This window comes from Eschrichtius robustus, chromosome 14, assembly GCF_028021215.1.
Source record: "Eschrichtius robustus isolate mEscRob2 chromosome 14, mEscRob2.pri, whole genome shotgun sequence".
NCBI lineage: Eukaryota > Metazoa > Chordata > Mammalia > Artiodactyla > Eschrichtiidae > Eschrichtius > Eschrichtius robustus.
In genome coordinates, this window is record NC_090837.1 from 72,156,530 (window position 1) to 72,173,171 (window position 16,642).

At 40.3% G+C, this 16,642-nt stretch overlaps 1 protein-coding gene across 1 annotated transcript in view; it reads right to left on the reverse strand.

The window, feature by feature from the left end:
* Nucleotides 1-16,642, reverse strand: part of PSTPIP2 (proline-serine-threonine phosphatase interacting protein 2) — an 86,737-nt gene that overhangs the window by 15,914 nt on the left and 54,181 nt on the right. Inside the window, exons 3-5 of the mRNA XM_068563404.1 lie at nt 8,496-8,573; nt 4,396-4,430; nt 2,869-2,975 (exon numbers count right to left, since the gene is read on the reverse strand). Coding sequence (XP_068419505.1) covers nt 2,869-2,975; nt 4,396-4,430; nt 8,496-8,573 — 220 coding nt within the window. The remainder of the gene's footprint in view (nt 1-2,868; nt 2,976-4,395; nt 4,431-8,495; nt 8,574-16,642) is intronic.

The window sequence follows — 16,642 nt, forward strand, 5'->3', positions numbered from 1 at the left end:
TCCCAACCAGGGATCGAACCCGTGTCCCCTGCAGTGGAAGTGCAGAGTCTTAACCACTGGACTGCCAGGGAAGTCCCCTCTTTCAGGACTCCTTGGGGAAGTTTTTCTTCTAGGACTCATTCTTTCTGCTTAGACCAACTCCGGTAGAAATTTGATTATGTTTTGTTATCAATAACACAAAATAGTGCAAAAACACAATCCTCTATGCTATCAAGTGGGGAGAAGCAAGAGGGAGGGGAAAAGGAAGAAGTTATTTATAAATGACCCAAGTGACCCTGCAGTAAATTACTGACAGAGCTGCTAAGTGGTCTGTTTGTCTGTCTACATACATTCGGACTGTACTCTGAAAACTGGAAGTGACAACCTGCATGACCAAAGAGGTTCCCTTTGGAGACTGCTCTCGACATAGGCAGAACATTCTGCTGTGATCGTCCCTATCTTAATATGCGCACCAAAGGAGAGAATGACTGACCACATGCTGCCTTTGTCAGGCATGACGTTCTGGGCTGGGACGGAACTCCAGCACCTAAAATGTCAAGCCTCCTGAGAGTGGCTCTGAAGATCCCTCCCTGCCTGCCAACCTCCAGGGGTGAGAGACTCCTCTCACTCTGCCCTCACCCACACTGCCTTTCACTCTGCTGGCTTTAGCTTCAAGGTCGCTGCCTCCAGAAGGCCTCCCCAGACCTATAAATTAGGTTAAGTGTCCCCGCTGCATGTTCAGCTGGCACCTTCTCTTCCCTACCTTTTAAGGCTCGTCACACTTTGTCATGATTACTATCACGTCAGTCTCTCTCTAGCCATGCTCTATGCTGTGGGGGAGAGATGGTCATGGCCGCACTGGTTACCACCCTCAGAACACAGTAGTTCTGTAAATGAGTTCACCAAAACTTCTACCAGCCATTCCATCTGCACCTCCCCCATCCCAGTTTGCTAAAAGAAACTAACTGATGGATTTCCTGGAAATGGCTTAATTTCCAAGAAGTGAGAGACCAGCGCATGCAGGGTTTGGCCAGTGAAAACGAGAAGTTAACACTAACACATTTTCTCCAAAAGTTTGCTTTTTTTAAAAAAAAGGTATCAATACAGAAGTGGAACAACCCAGAGTTCATTGTGACACAAGTAATTACAAATTTATTAATGAACTTCGGACTCTGCAAAGAAAGCTCAGAAGGTGTTTTCCTGCTCTTGAGAGCACACAAAATAGGGAATTTGGATGACAGTGGTGGAATGAGCCCAGGCGCCTCTATTGCTTAAGAGAATTCAGAACAGTTCTTCTAGCTGCGAGAACTTGGTCTTTGTAACCTGCTAGGAGGGGAAGTTTCAGAAGCCTTGCAAAATTAACAAAACTCTCCCTGAAATAACTAAGGCAACCGAGGGCACTTGAGAATGTGAGGAAATGACCCTCTTCTCCTCTTAGGGGAAATCATGTGTGCACAGACTCTGGTTGTCTAAGGCATTTTGCTTCTGAAAAATTGTAAATCCTTTGGAGAGGCAGGCAGGGCTGGCAATGTCAGCCAAAAAGAGTTTGACCATCCAATAGATGGGTGTAATATACATAATATTTCTGCTCTGAAAAGTACTTTAGGTCAGATGCACCCCCTCAAACCTCATACATGAAGCTTGAGTTTGTGTGAAAACACCTGACATAGTGTTCCTTAATTGTTGGTTTCTACCCTTCCTTCCTATAAGAGGCACAGCAGTAAAAATGACAATATATGTAAGGCAGTCAAGCTCTTAAGATACTGCCACCCACTCTGAATGCCAAGTGGCCACCAAGGAAGCTGGAATTAGACTCTGATTTAGAACCACAGGCAAAGTTGCTGAGATTGAAGTAGGGGTAGAGCCAGCTGTTTACTGAATACACACTGCAGACTTCCAGACAGTAAAGGGCCAAGATGAAGAAAGATGTCCAAAAAGTCCATGCAGAGCTGTCTGAAGAGACCTGGGTGGGAATATTCGGATGCCAAATAGGGAAGAGCTTATCCCCCACGTGAAGTTCATTCCAACCCTGGAGACCAGATGTTAAAAAAAGTTCTGGGGACTTCCCTGGCGGTCCAGAGGTTAAGACTCTGTGCTTCTGGTGTGGCCAACAAATTTAATTAATTAAATGTAAAAGTTCTGGAAGGGCCCTATCTGGCTGCCAGGCCAACCTGAATGTACAAGTCTTTTAGGAACAAAACAGAAGGAAGTCAGAACAGTGGTCTAGTCTAAGGAACACTTTAATATAAATCTGGACTTCTTTTCTTGATGCCTATAACTTCCCAAATATTTACCAGTTTTATTAACTCTTGTTCACTCCCATCTCCTTCCACATAATTGGCCAGAATAAATCCTATCAATGAAAAAGAGCCTGTAAACATCTGTTTTGAGGCCAAAAAGACTTGAATTTCCCAGGGCCTCAGCTTCCCTATTTGTAAAATAGGGCGGTTGGACGACATTATGGTCTCCAGGGAGAACATGGGTCCCCTCCACTTCTTATCCTCCCCTTACTGCCTTGTCCAGGAGGAGGAGTGTGGTCTGAGAACCTACCACCTTGGTAGCACATGCTAGACCCTTATGAAGACAGAGGGGTTCCCCTTTCCAGTCATAGTTTTAACAGTGGCAGCAGATATAAAAAGAAGAGGAAAGCAGGCTGGATCCCCGACTCTTACAGCAATTAAAAAAGAACTGCCCTAACGTGCAAATGGGCACAGAGGCATCACCATCTAGACTGAGTGCCCGTATGGTTCCCAGTAAATAATCTCATAGGTTAAAAGAAGAGTGTGGGTGCTTGAGGGTAGGAAATGGGTCAAGGAGTTTAATGAACAAACAAGCCTGGAATTTTCTGCTGGAAGAATGGCAACATCTTAACACATACGTAAACCCAACCTTTTTTCGCTGTAACTTTTGCTTTTCCCTGAATTCTTCCATCTTCCTGGCCTCTTCTCTTAGAGTCTGTGCAAGCTGAATGTGACTTTGTGCCACATTGTCTACTTCTGCAAAAAGAATTTAAAAAAATAAACAAGATCTACACATGTCTGAATTCCAACCAAAGAAACTATACAAAAAGTTAAAATACACACAAAATGCTAGGCCAAGTGGTAAAGTTAACCTGCTTCACTTGGTCACCAACATTTATTGAGCCCCTCCGTGTGCCCAGCATTACCCTGGCCACCAAGACCAAGCTGGCAAACCTTTAGCTTAGCTTCCTACCACTAACTGCTACTAACCTAGTGTATGCCCAGGGCCAGGGAGAAGCTCATGGAGCTCACATGCTAGTACACATTACTAAACCCACTACAATTTCAAATTCAATCCTATTTCTCATCACATGACTCTAAGGTTCTTTCCATCTCTAACATCTCATGAACCCGTAAGAAATTTATCTCTGGATAGAAAGATTATTGGTGTTTTTCCCTTTATTTTCTTTGTAATAAGCATGGCTTACTTTTTTAATAGAAAAACCGAAATGCTTATCTTTCTTGTTCTAAGAAAACAAATTGAAGATGGCATTAAAGCTAGAAAGACTGACAGATCTGATCTAAGAAAAAATTTTAAACTTGTGTGTGTGTCAAATAACCTTGAACAAGGTTAGAAGGTACATGACAAACTGGAAAAAATATTTGCAATTTATGTAACAAAGAGCGTTCACAAATCAAAATAAATATATATATTCTAGTATTTTTAAAATGGTTAAGGAACATGAAATTTTTAAAAAGATTGGCCAGATAGCCAGTAAACATTTGAAATTGTATTCAGCCTTAAAACTACTGAAAAAACACAAAGCTTTAAAACCCTGAAAACTATCACTTTTTACCTTTCAGTTTGGCAAAATTTTTAAAGTGTAAAAATTCTTGGTATTGGCAAGCATGGGGAAAAACAGCACTGTTGGTGGGGAAAAAACCAGTATCACCTTTCTGGGGGAAATGTGGCATTTTGTAGAATAAAAAAATTTTAAATGTGAGAGTGAGACAGATCTGCATGAACTGAAATGGAAAGATGTCTAGAACCACTCAACTAGCTACAGAAACATGTTAAGCACATACTGTGCCACATTAAAGTCCTTAGCTTGGAAGCATGAAGAACAGAAGGACTTAAAGTCTTAAATTCTGAGTAACAGGCCCAGGGAATACTAGAACTGGACAGGACCCCTGGAAGATCAGTGCCAGGGCCTCACCCTGAGTTTCCAGTGTGAAAACCACTGCCCTAAGTAAGTCAAATGTACATCATAACGTGCAAGTGTGGACGGTTCTCCAGCTCATTTCAACTCTGAAGGGCTATTCCTCACCTTAGGAGTTGCTCTAATTTTTTTTTTTTTCACCCAGTATGAGATTGCTGTTCAAATTAAAACCCATCTTTGATGACAGACACAGAGCCTGCCAAGGACAGCAAATACATTTTTAAAGAATCACTTACGTAGCTTGAAGACGTCAAGGGCCCGCTTCAGGGTGCTTAAAAAAAAAGCACATACATAATTTCAGTTCTGGAAATTGGCTGTATAACCTTATTATAATGCCATTGTATGTTTCTCCCAGCCCACATCTTAACTGATAGCCTATGGTCTGATCTTTGCCTGGGAGCTTGAGAAGACAACAAAAGGTCAAGACTTCTTCAGTCCAGTTTCCCCTCTCTTACCCTTTCAGTCCCAGGCACGAGCATCATAAATGCTTCACTGCCCATCTGGGTGGAGCCAGATGCCAAAATTCTTTACGCTTCATTTCCCCCAACAATAATAGGGGAGTTATGGTCCCTTTCTCATAAGAATACCAGTCATTCTTTAAAGTATGGTAATTAGAAATATGAATACAAGCCAATAAAGGAAGGATTCAAACTGTGGCTCCTGATCACCTCCTTTTTCATCCATTCTTCAATCATCACATACTTACTGCACATAAACTATGGGCCAGACATTGCATCAGATGTTGGTGATTCAACAGTACAAGACAGATATTTTCCCAGACTTAAGAGTCTTAACAGAGGAGACAGACATTAAACACATTGATTTAGTGTTCTATCGCTGATGAACAAACTACCACAAATTTAGCAGCTTAAAACAAGACACATTTCTTACCTCACAGTTTCTGTGGAGAAGACCATAACTCATTTTTCATACCTTCTCTCAGTCTCCCCCCTCCTCTCCCTCATAACCCAGGGCTCCTCCTCCCTTCTAGCTCACCCTTGCCCATGGTTTTAGTTCACCCCCATCCTACACGTCCTTAATAAGCCTCCTTTTGAGGTGAAGTGGCCCTGGGGATTTTCTTGCTCACTGCCGCCTTCATGGAAGCATATCTCACTGGGCTCACTCCAGCTACTCAAGAAGGAATGGGACTTAGAGAAGTCATGGTCCCCCAGCCCCTAGCCACAACAGCATGGGATCATGGATCATATTCTATATGTATATATGTAGATGGCAAGTTCTACTATTTTGCAAACTAATAACCCTTGTATCTTCCAGCTGGCCCCTTCTTTTAGCTGCACCTCATTTTTCTCACTCTGTTTATTTGTCCCAAAACAAAGCGTTCTTATTTCTCCCTGCCTTTTCTCACATAAACATTCCCAGTTATTACAAACACACTGAGCAGAAAAACATAACTGCACAGTCTCCATACACTTTATCCATCTTATGATACAATTTTCAGGGAATGCAATGCACTAGAAAAGTGTCCATATCCAAACAAATGCACAAGTGGCCCAGAAGGATGAATGAGCCCCACTGGAGAGCAGACTTATGACTGGAATTAGTGAGAGAGAAAGATGGCTATGGCTGCAGACACAACTGGAAGTCTTCCCCATAGTGAGGTGTGGAGTTGGAAAGTGACTTAGAGATAAAGTCTGTTCAGGGTCTAAAATTTTTCTCCCACCCTAAGTGACTGCCTAAAACGCCACTAAAATAGCAGCCCCAAACTCCCTTTAGTTTGTCATCAGCTTTGTTGTCCCACACCATCACTTTATCGCCGTTTCCCATGTCCAAAACGTGGCGACAATCTGAGGATAGAATCTGAACCTTGGGGATGGTGTTCTCGCCACGTTCTTGCCCTCTTCTCCCTGGTGTTCTCCTTAACTGTGGGAAAAGAAAATATTCTGCCACCTTTTAATAAGCACTTTGGCCTTAAACCCTAACGGGGCCTATCAGAAAGCTGAAGTCTCTCAAAGTGGTCGATGAGGTGAAAAAATCCTATTTAGTCCCTGGACAAACAAAGTCGTGCACTCTCATCTAGGGCACCTTACTAAAGATCATCCTGGAGGTGACAAAAACAGAAGTACCTGAATGGCCTTTCACTTCCACCTTGGAAACACAGTGCCCAGGTCTCATATCCTGTTGCACCTTCCTCTCTGAGGAATTCTTAGAAGGAAAACTGACGGGCTTTCGTCACAGAAGAGAATGGCGCTATAGTCTCTTAATGAATTTACCAAGTTTAAGTGAAATGTGCAAGAAATATCACCTTGGATCAGACTCATTCTGCCAAATATATTTTTCAAGAAGTACTATGTGAGAGAATATGGCTATTTTCCATCACACCACCTAAAATTTTTTTGGATATCTTCCCAAATGGCTTATGCTTCTTTATGAATAAACAAGTTTTTGGATCAACTGACCCACTAATCTTCCTTGAAAGTAGCTAAACCCTCCTTGAATGACAGTGAAACCTACCTAATACTATGCAGTTCTGACCTCGAACATAGAAATGTTTTACATATTCAAAAAAGAAACTAAACCAAGCAGGAAAAGAAAATAATCCTTAAAATTTAAAACAAACAAACTTAACTATATATAAAACTGTTTACATAATCACACAGAGAAAATAGTATTTTACATGACCTTAGAACACAGTGTTCTTAGTGGGACATAAGGTCAAGAAGAACTGCAAAAAGAACTGCTAAGAAATGTTAAGTTTCATTCAGAAGTTTTATTGTTAGTAGCAGTATTAATATTATTTTGAAACATTTTACTATATATTGCCATATAAAGCAAATAATTCTGCTAATATTGTCAGGAACCAAGATTTTTCAGTGCAAGAGGAAATAAATATAAAATGAAAGAGGTTAAGTGAACTGTAAAGTTAATTAGAATTGGAAATATCAATATGAACTCAGGCTTTTAAAATCTGTCCCCTGAAAGAGCCTAGAAACAGTGACATCTCTGTGACAATGACCAACACTAGAACTCAGAGTTTCATCTCTAAATATGATTAATCATGAAAGGAGAACCTGGAGAAATATTTGGAAAAATAGCTGACTCCAGGTTTAAATTCACCAAAAAACTACATTAAGAAAATATGACAAGTATGAATAATTGTTAAATCTGAGTGATGGATTCACAGCCATTCATTACGTTTGTCTTTTTACTTTTCAGTGTGTTTTAAATTTTTTCATTTAAAACATCCAAAATATATAGAATATAATCAACAAACAAATTCTCCTTGTACTAATGTCCTATGTCTGAGGGTAACAAGTTTTTAAGGTTTATGTAACTGTTAATATTTTAAATATCTCCCAATGTTTTCCTCCTCCACAATAATCCAGTACTTTGTAGTCTGGGATGAGTGAGTGTGTGTGTGTGTGTGTGTCTTAGGATCAAGAGAAGAGAAGGGGAAGGGCAATGTCTTGTCTGCTCCCAGTACTACCTCTGAGGGGACACAGACCTCAGGGGGTCTCTGCAGCTGTCTACAGCACAGCCAAAGCAGTGTGCATGTCAGCATGAGGTGTGATTACATCTGCAGAGATCTTCAAAGGTCTGCCTAAACAATTTCCCCCAAGTCTCCCTCAGTATGCTATGTTAGAGAAGGAATTTAGAAATTTCCATGTGAGTAGGACTGGCTACATAATTTGTGAGGCCCACTGCAAAATGAAAATGTAGGACCCCTTGTTTATAAATCACTAAGAATTTCAAATAGTGACAGCAAAGAGCATTAAACCAATTATGAAGCCTACCTATGTGTGAGATCCTATATGACTGCCCACGAAGCCAGCCCTGTATACGAGGGAGTGTGATCCTAAAGTAGGCACCATGTCTGGCCATCTCTGTATCCTCAGAGTATTCAATGAATGATGGAAGAATAAATAATTGTGGTAAAGAAATCTCACACTGGTGGTGAGAACTATGAAATAGTGCAAAGAGAGTCTCTTGTAGCTATCACAAACTATGTGTGTGTTTTATACACACACACACACACACACACACATATATATATATACACATAGAAATAAAACAAGAATACCCTCCCTATTAAACTTCTAGCATAAAATTATGTATAATTCTACCTATAAAAAGTATACATAGGAAAGGTCTTCAAGGAAAATTTAGAAAATATTAATAATGGGTCATGGCTTCATAATTCATTTTAGCTTTCTTTCTATTTTTCTATATATTTTTCACAACTGGAAATAAAAAAAAAATTAAAAATTTTTTTCACCCAACACACTTCACCCTACTGGCCAGCTCTGCCTGCTGAAGTGATGGGGGCTCCTGAGTGGTATCAGCCAACCTAGAAACCAGAAAGAAATGTGGCACCTACTTGGTCTCAGACTGTCCACATGGCTTCTTCCTAGAGAGGCTGAGCAGATCTTTGCCGTATTTCTCTTCAATTGATGCCCTAAAAGGAACATAAAAGAGGGTTATGAGTCCTTCTCAGGGCTGATTCTTATTTCAGACACATGGCACTTCCCTTGAAGGCAAAACTGTATCCTTGACAGTAGAAGCTCAGATAGGACACAATTCTCTAAAATGTGAAACTCCCCTCTACAGAACCGGGAAGAACTGTAAAAGAACAGTGGCCTTCATCTCTCAGGTGTTCTTCTCCAGCAAAAAGTCTCTAGCTTGAATATTAAAGCCAAACCAAGCATGGCCCCTTGACCAATACTGGCTAGCACATTACAGAATAATTTTCAAAACTATGATCCATAATTTATATAAATAATCTATATAAATCTATATAGATATAAAATATATCTTTTTTAAGTGGAGTAAAAGATATTTCCACGAAATGCTGCAATCCTAAGGCCCACCCCTCCCACCTTCTCTAAGAGTATCCTTTAACCAACCTATAGAGTTCCTCATTCATAGTCAATTCAAATACACAGCTGAACCATACCAAAGAGAGGGGAATTTCAGAATATAAACCCTGCAGTTGGCATGTCTCACAAGAACATCTGCTTGTTACTCGGTGTGGCACAGGTCTGTCTAAAGCACAAAACATCGCCCACTTCCCCCCTTTCCCCTAGCCTCATGGTCCTTCGTCACCATCTCCACTTTGTGTCCCAGCCCCAGCTTTATCTAAACCATACTATCAGGTTATGGGCCTTTTAGCTCATCTACCCCACTTTCTTCAAATTAAAAAAAAAAAAAAGTATATTATGAATACATTCTCACTGCAAAAGATTAACACAACACAAAGTCATATGGAATAAAACACAGAAAGTCCCCCTTCACGCTATCCCCCAATCCCACTCCTCTCCCCAGAGGGAGCCACTGCTAAGCTTGGTATGTACTTTTCCAGTCCTTTTTCTGCATTTACATACCTATATCTCACAAATACACAACTTTTTATGGTTACATAATTGAGATCGTTCTATTATCTGCTGTTCTGTTTTTCACCTAGTAATAAATACATCGTATAGATCTTTCCTTATCAGTACATGCTAACCACCATGTTCATAATATGGAGTTTTCCACAGTTCAGGGTCACCCTATTTGTTTTTTCACTACTGCCAAATAAAGCTACATGAACATCCTCAGACAGATATTCATGGGCATCTCTGAGAATGTTTCTCTAGGCTAGGACTTCTGAGAAAGTGGATTTACTAGATCAGAGGAATATGTGTTTTAAATTTTGGAAAACAGTGCCAAATCACCCTCCAAAAAAAGCCTTCTCAATTTATATTCCCACCAAAAGTGTGTAAGAGTCCCATTCCCAGAAACCCTCCCCCACACTGGATATTATAATTCCTTTTTAATTATCACCAGTCTTTAGTGACAGAGGTTAAAAAAAACTCTCATTTTAATTTGCTCTTCCTTGATTTCTAGTGTGATTATGCATTTTATATATTTATTGGACATTTGTATATATTCTTCTATGAGTTACCTACTCATATCATCCCAATTTTTTAACTGTTTTGCCTTTTTCCTATTATTCTGTAGAAGTTCTTTATTTTGAATATCAATACTTACTCTTACATGTTATAAAGTTTCTCCCACGCTCATCTGTCCTTTCTAAATAATGACCTTATCCATTTTAAAATGATACATGCTCATTATTCAAAAATAAGGAAAAAGAAAAATACATAGAAGAAAGCAACAAACTGTCCAAAATTCCACCAACTAAAATTAATTAGTATTAACACCAGGTGATGATTGTAATGGACATTCCTTTATGCGGATATGCAGGCAGGAAGGATGGACAGGCAGGCATGAGTAATTTTAAAAGAATGAGACTATATTCTACATGCTATTTAAAAATAAAGTATTAAGCCTGATTTTATTTAAATTTCACAGAAGAAAAGAAAACTGAAAGGAAGCTGAAGGAATTGCTGAATTTCAAATAATTGTTTCTTTGCCACGGGAAAAATTAATTCCTCAAATATCCTTCTAAAGCTAAAAAGGAGTTTATGAAAATAATTAAGGGGATTGAGACATTAAAATATTTTAATGACCTATTTCAGCTTTAGACAATTTCAGATGTTTGACAGCCCGCCCGTGAAAGGATGAGATGATTAGCACTATCGTACCTCCACCTCCTCCTTGATAATGTTTACATTATTTTTACTTCATTTGTGTCTATAACACACGCTGTTCTCCAATCATAATTCCCCCAGTTGTTTAGTCTTAACTATTTATTAAAATGGATGTGATGCTCACCACCAGTCCTATTACCATAGCTTTTCCATCCCTAAGATTTGTATCTTGGTTCATTTCTTCACTTTGTGATCTTCTGGCTGAATTTCATCACTTTGTGATCTTTTGCCAAAATGGCTCAGAAGGGAGGGCATCAGTATTTCCTGAGTTCTTTCATATTTGAAACCATTTACCTGTGGCCTTCATATTTGAAATTATTATTTTTTACTTTTTATTGAAGTACAGTTGTTACCAGGTTGTGTTACTTTCAGGCGTACAGCAAAGTGATTCAGTTATACATATACATATATCTATATATGTTATTTTTCAGATTCTTTTCCATTACAGGTTATTACAGGATATCGAATATAGTTCCCGGTGCTATACAGTAGGTACTTGTTTATCTATTTTATATATAGTAGTGTATATCTGTTAACCTCACACACCTAATTTATCCTCCCCCCACCTTTCTCCTTTGGTAACCATAAGGTTGTTTTCTATGCCTGTGAGTCTGTTTCTGTTTTGTAAATAAGTTTATTTTTATCTTTTCTAGATTCCACCTGTAAGTGTTATCTTAGGATATTTGTCTTTCTGTGTCTTACTTCACTTAGTATGATAATCTCTAGATTGATCCATGTTGCCACAAATGGCATTACTTCATTCTTTTCTACGACTGAGTAGTGTTCCATTGTATATATGTACCACAGGTTCTTTATCCATTCATCTGTTGATGGACATTTAGGTTGCTTCCATGTCTTGGCTATTGTAAATAGTGCTGCAATGAACCCTGGGGTGCATGTATCTTTTCAAATTAGAGTTTTCGTCTCTTCCAGATATATGCTCCAGAATGGGATTGCTGGATCATACGGTAACTCTATTTTTAGTTTTTTGAGGAACCCCCATACTGTTCTCCACAGAGGCTGCACCAATTTACATCCTTACCAACAGTGTAGGAGGGTTCCCTTTACACCACACCCTCTCCAACATTTATTATTTGTAGACTTTTTGATGATGGTGTGGCCTTTATATCTGAATGACAACCTCGCTGGTGTAATGAATGTTCTTAAACTTTCCCTCAGAACTCTGCTGAACTTGTTCCATTGGCTTCTGTCATTGAAGAGAAACTCAAGGCCAACCGGATTCCCTGCTGCCCATTCCTGTTTCAAAAACTTGGTTCATTTCCTTCCTAGATACTTGAACTATTCTTTCTTTAACTAAATAACTTAACCAGGATGAATGTTAATGTTGATTCTTAAATAATCATAATCAATATTGATTACTGTGTATCAATGTTTCCTGGTTTATAGTGTGTGCCCTTCAGATCTATTTAGTTCTTCTACATTCCATGAAATTTTTCCTGGATTCTCTCTCTGAATACTTTTATTATTCCCTTTTGGTAAATTTTCTACTTGGGATCAGTTACCCAGAGTTTGGAGTGGCTTTGTCTATCTGTTCTTGAGTTTGGGGCCCTGGTTCTTTTGCTCTTTTTGACTTCATATCTTCCTTGCTCCCTCTCTCCCTTCTTCTCTCCCTCCTTTTTCTTTTGGCTAAGGTAATTTGCATGGCTGTTGCGTCATTTGGGTTCATCCTGCTCCTGGTACTGTGGGCAACCCTACCTACTTGCTCTGAAACCATGCGCGTGAATTCTCTTTTATGCCTTTCTGATCTTATACATTAACTTCCCCTCACTACCACAGCTTGAGCAAGAATCCTGTGTTTTCTTGGGCTTCTACTCTTGGATTCTATTTCTAAATTTTTGCCCACTCCTGATAATGTAAAGTGAAACACACCTGAAACTGACTCTAGTTGTAAGAAAGGATGCATTTTAACTCCCTAGAAACTATTTCTACCTTTCAGAATCTCTATTCACCATATCTATATAAAAATTATGATACCCTACAATGAACATTTATTATTTTTACACGTAAAAAGAAACTAAGGCTATTTTCTTTAAAATAAATATGTATAACGTACATGTATTTTATCCTTTCAGGATTATATCCATTAAGATTTCTTAAAAAAAAAAAGATTTCTTGATAATCTTTTGTGGTTTCTGGTAACAGAATTTACTCAATCCCTTTCTTCTAACACTAAGGCACCATGAATCTGAACTCACCACAGGTAGCACCTGATCCTCATGGAGAGTCCTAGAATCTGACAAGTACAGTCCGCCCTCCACAACCTCGGGTTCTGTAACTGCAGATTCCACATCCACAGATTCAACCAACTGGGGATGAAAAATATTTGGGGGAAAAAATTCCAGAAAGTTCCAAAAAGCAAAACTTGAATTTGCCTATGCTGGCAACTATCTGCATAGCATTTACATTGTATTAGGTACTATAAGTAACCTAGAGATGATTTAAAGTATACAGGAGGATATGCGTAGGTTATATGCAAATAGTACGCCATTTTTTTTCCATTAATTAATTTATTTTGGCTGTGCTGGGTCTTCCTTGCAACGCATGGGCTCTTCGTTGTGGCGTGTGGGCTTCTCCAGTTGTGGTGCACGGGCTTCTCCAGTTGTGGTGCACAGGCTTCTCTAGTTGTGGTGTGGGAGCTCTAGAGCGCATGGGCTCAGTAGTTGCGGTGCGTGGGCTTAGTTGCGGTATGTGGGATCTTAGTTCCCTGACAAGGGATCGACCCCGGGCCCCCTGCATTGGGAGCATGGAGTCTTACCCACTGGACCACCAGGGAAGTCCAGTAAGCCATTTTATACAGGACTCGAGCATCTGTGGATCCTGGGGTTCCTGGAACCAATCCCCTATGGATACTAAAGGATGACTTAATGAGTTCCAGCAGGCACAGTGGTGTGCTCTTTGGAGAAAAGAAGGAGTTTTTTTTTTTTTTTTTTTTTTTAAATTATTATTTATTTATTTATTTTTGGCTGTATTGGGTCTTCGTTTCTGTGCGAGGGCTTCCTCTAGCTGTGGCAAGCGGGGGCCACTCTTCATCGCGGTGCGCGGGCCTCTCACTATCGTGGCCTCTCTTGTTGCGGAGCACAGGCTCCAGATGCGCAGGCTCAGTAGTTATGGCTCACGGGCCTAGTCGATCCGCGGCATGTGGGATCTTCCCAGACCAGGGCTCGAACCCGTGTCCCCTGCATTAGCAGGCAGATTCTCAACCACTGCGCCACCAGGGAAGCCCCAAAGAAGGAGTTTTGATAAAGGTGAAACTACAACCTCCTCCTCATGAAATCAGGGGAACAACCACAAGATTAAGAGGGTGTTTCCTCAGCAAATGGGAAGCAGTGGAGTCCAGGGGCCTGTAGCCAATGAAGGAATCACTAGGACTTTGCAAAAATCACCCCTGAATAAGTAGGCTTTAACCTAGATCACCGTTCTACCACCGATCCAAATTTTCCCTGTTATCTGCTCATCAATTTGTCATTATTGAACATCCACTATGTGCCAGGCATCACATTAGGAGAACACAGAGGTGACTGAAATATGAGGCCTGCCTAGAGGAGCTCATGGGTGAGGGACGGGGGGAATGTAAACCAATACTTTCATTTGAATATGAGGCCCATGTAACAAGGGCCATAATGAAAATGTACAAAACAGTATAGGTAACAGAAGAGGGAATACCACTGTAAGCACCCAGTTGGCTACACTTTCCTCACAAGCCCTCCTTGAAAACTCCAGCTCACTTTTTCTCCTCCCTGTTCAAATTCCCAGACCAGGAATAATCCATGTGCCATTTCCCCTTCACTGACCCACTGCAAATATTGTCAGATTTGGCCTTTTCCATAAATCTTGAAAGAAACCTAAGGATGACCCTCAACCCAGTGTTCCTGGCAGCCCCAAAGCAGAGGAAATCATTCTGCTTTAAAACTTGACACTTTAATAAATTTTTACCATATACACCCATCACAGTACCAAGACTGAATTATAAATTCCTTGAGAAGAACCACATTGTTAGATCCAGAGGGAATCTTACAAAACACCTAATATAATCCCTCCATTTTATAGAGGAGGAAACTGACAATGAGAAAGGTCTTGATTTATATCACCACTGGCTTCTGAGGAAGCCTCGATTTGAAGACTTAGCTACTCACCTTCCATCCCAGTCTCTACTTCCCTTATAGGTCTCGGCTTCCACCCCATTCTGTTGGGTACATGTTATGGGTTGAATTGTGTCCGCCCACAAGGCCCCAAATATACTAAAGTCCTAAACCCCAGTATCTCAGAATATGACTTTATTTGGAAATTGGGTTATTGTAGATATAATTAGTTGAGGTTACACTGAATTAGGATGGACCCTTAACCCAATATGAAGATGACAGGAAGACACAGGAGAAGAATGCCACGTGACGACAGAAGAAGAGATTGGAGTTAGAGGCTGCAAACCAAGGAACGCCAAGTATTGCCAGCAAAACTAGAAGCTAAGAAAATGACATAGAACAGGGACTTCCCTGGTGGCACAGTGGTTAAGACTCCACGCTCACAATGCAGGGGGCCCGGGTTCCATCCCTGGTCAGGGAACTAGATCCCACATGCATGCTGCAATCAAGAGTTCGCATGTCACAACTAAGGAGCCCGCGTGCTGCAACTAAAGGATCCCGTCTGCTGCAACTAAGGAGCCCACGTGCCGCAACTAAGGAGCTGGTGAGCTGCAACTAAGGAGGCTGCCTGCTGCAACTAAGACCCGGCACAACCAAATAAATAAATAAATAAATATTTTAAAAAAAAAACACAACAAAAATAACATAGAACAGACTCTCTCCTAAAGCCTTCATGAGAGCATGATCCTGCAGATCTTGATTTTGGACTTCTGGCCTTGAGAACTATGAGAGAATAAATTTCTGTTGTCTTAAGCCACCCAGTTTGTGGCAATTTGCTACAGCAGCCCTAGGAAACTCATATAGCACATAATGGTTTGGCTATAACTTGACCACAAGGTGATAATGTCTAAGGGAATCAGTCACTCCTACCTGGCAATCTGTCATTCTTAAGCCCATCCTGACAGACAGCTGACCCACAATGAGGATCCCAGAAGGAGAGCTGTAACCAGGATAGGTTGACTTCTCCCTAAAAAAGAACAATGGGAGTACAGGAGCTTGTGGAAAGAGCCCAGAGTCCCAGAGCACTGGGGCTGGGGATCCCCCAGTCCATAGTTATAATTTCAGACCTAAAGGGGTCCCACAAGCACACTTCCCTCCTCCCTACTCAGGATCATGTTGCAACACACAGTTAAGAGGGCTGATCTGACCACCAAGTTCCTGGAGAAGCCTCCTTTCAAAGAATATACCTAGTGTTCTAAGGAGACCACTAAATAAAGTAGAAAAACCGTTAGACATGGGATTAATAGAAGTCCTGGCTCTACTACTTACTGCTTTCATAATCTTGGACAAGTCATATAAACTCCCACTGAACCTCAGTTTTCTCATCTGTAAAATGGAGCTGATGATATATTCTCTACATAACTTCTAGGCTTAATATAACAATATTAGTAATGGGTACCATTTACCCACCACTTACTGTGTACCAGGTACCGTACTCAGTATACTGAAGTGATTAACAGCACAGATTCCAGAGGTCAACTTTCCTATGTTTGAAACCAGATCTACCCCTGATTACCTGTCTGATTTTAGGCAAGTTATATAACTTGTCTGAACCTCAGTTTCTTCACTTGTAAAATAAGGATGATAAAACTTGCCATACAGGGTTATTTTGAGAATTAAATGAGATAATATATGCAAATTAGATGTTAGCTTATATCTAGCAAGCCTTCAGTAAATGGCAGCTATTAACATAATCTCATTTAGTCACACTTGGCCACCCTCTGGGTGGCCAAAATTATCCTCATTTTTATATTTATCTCCTGCTCATACCA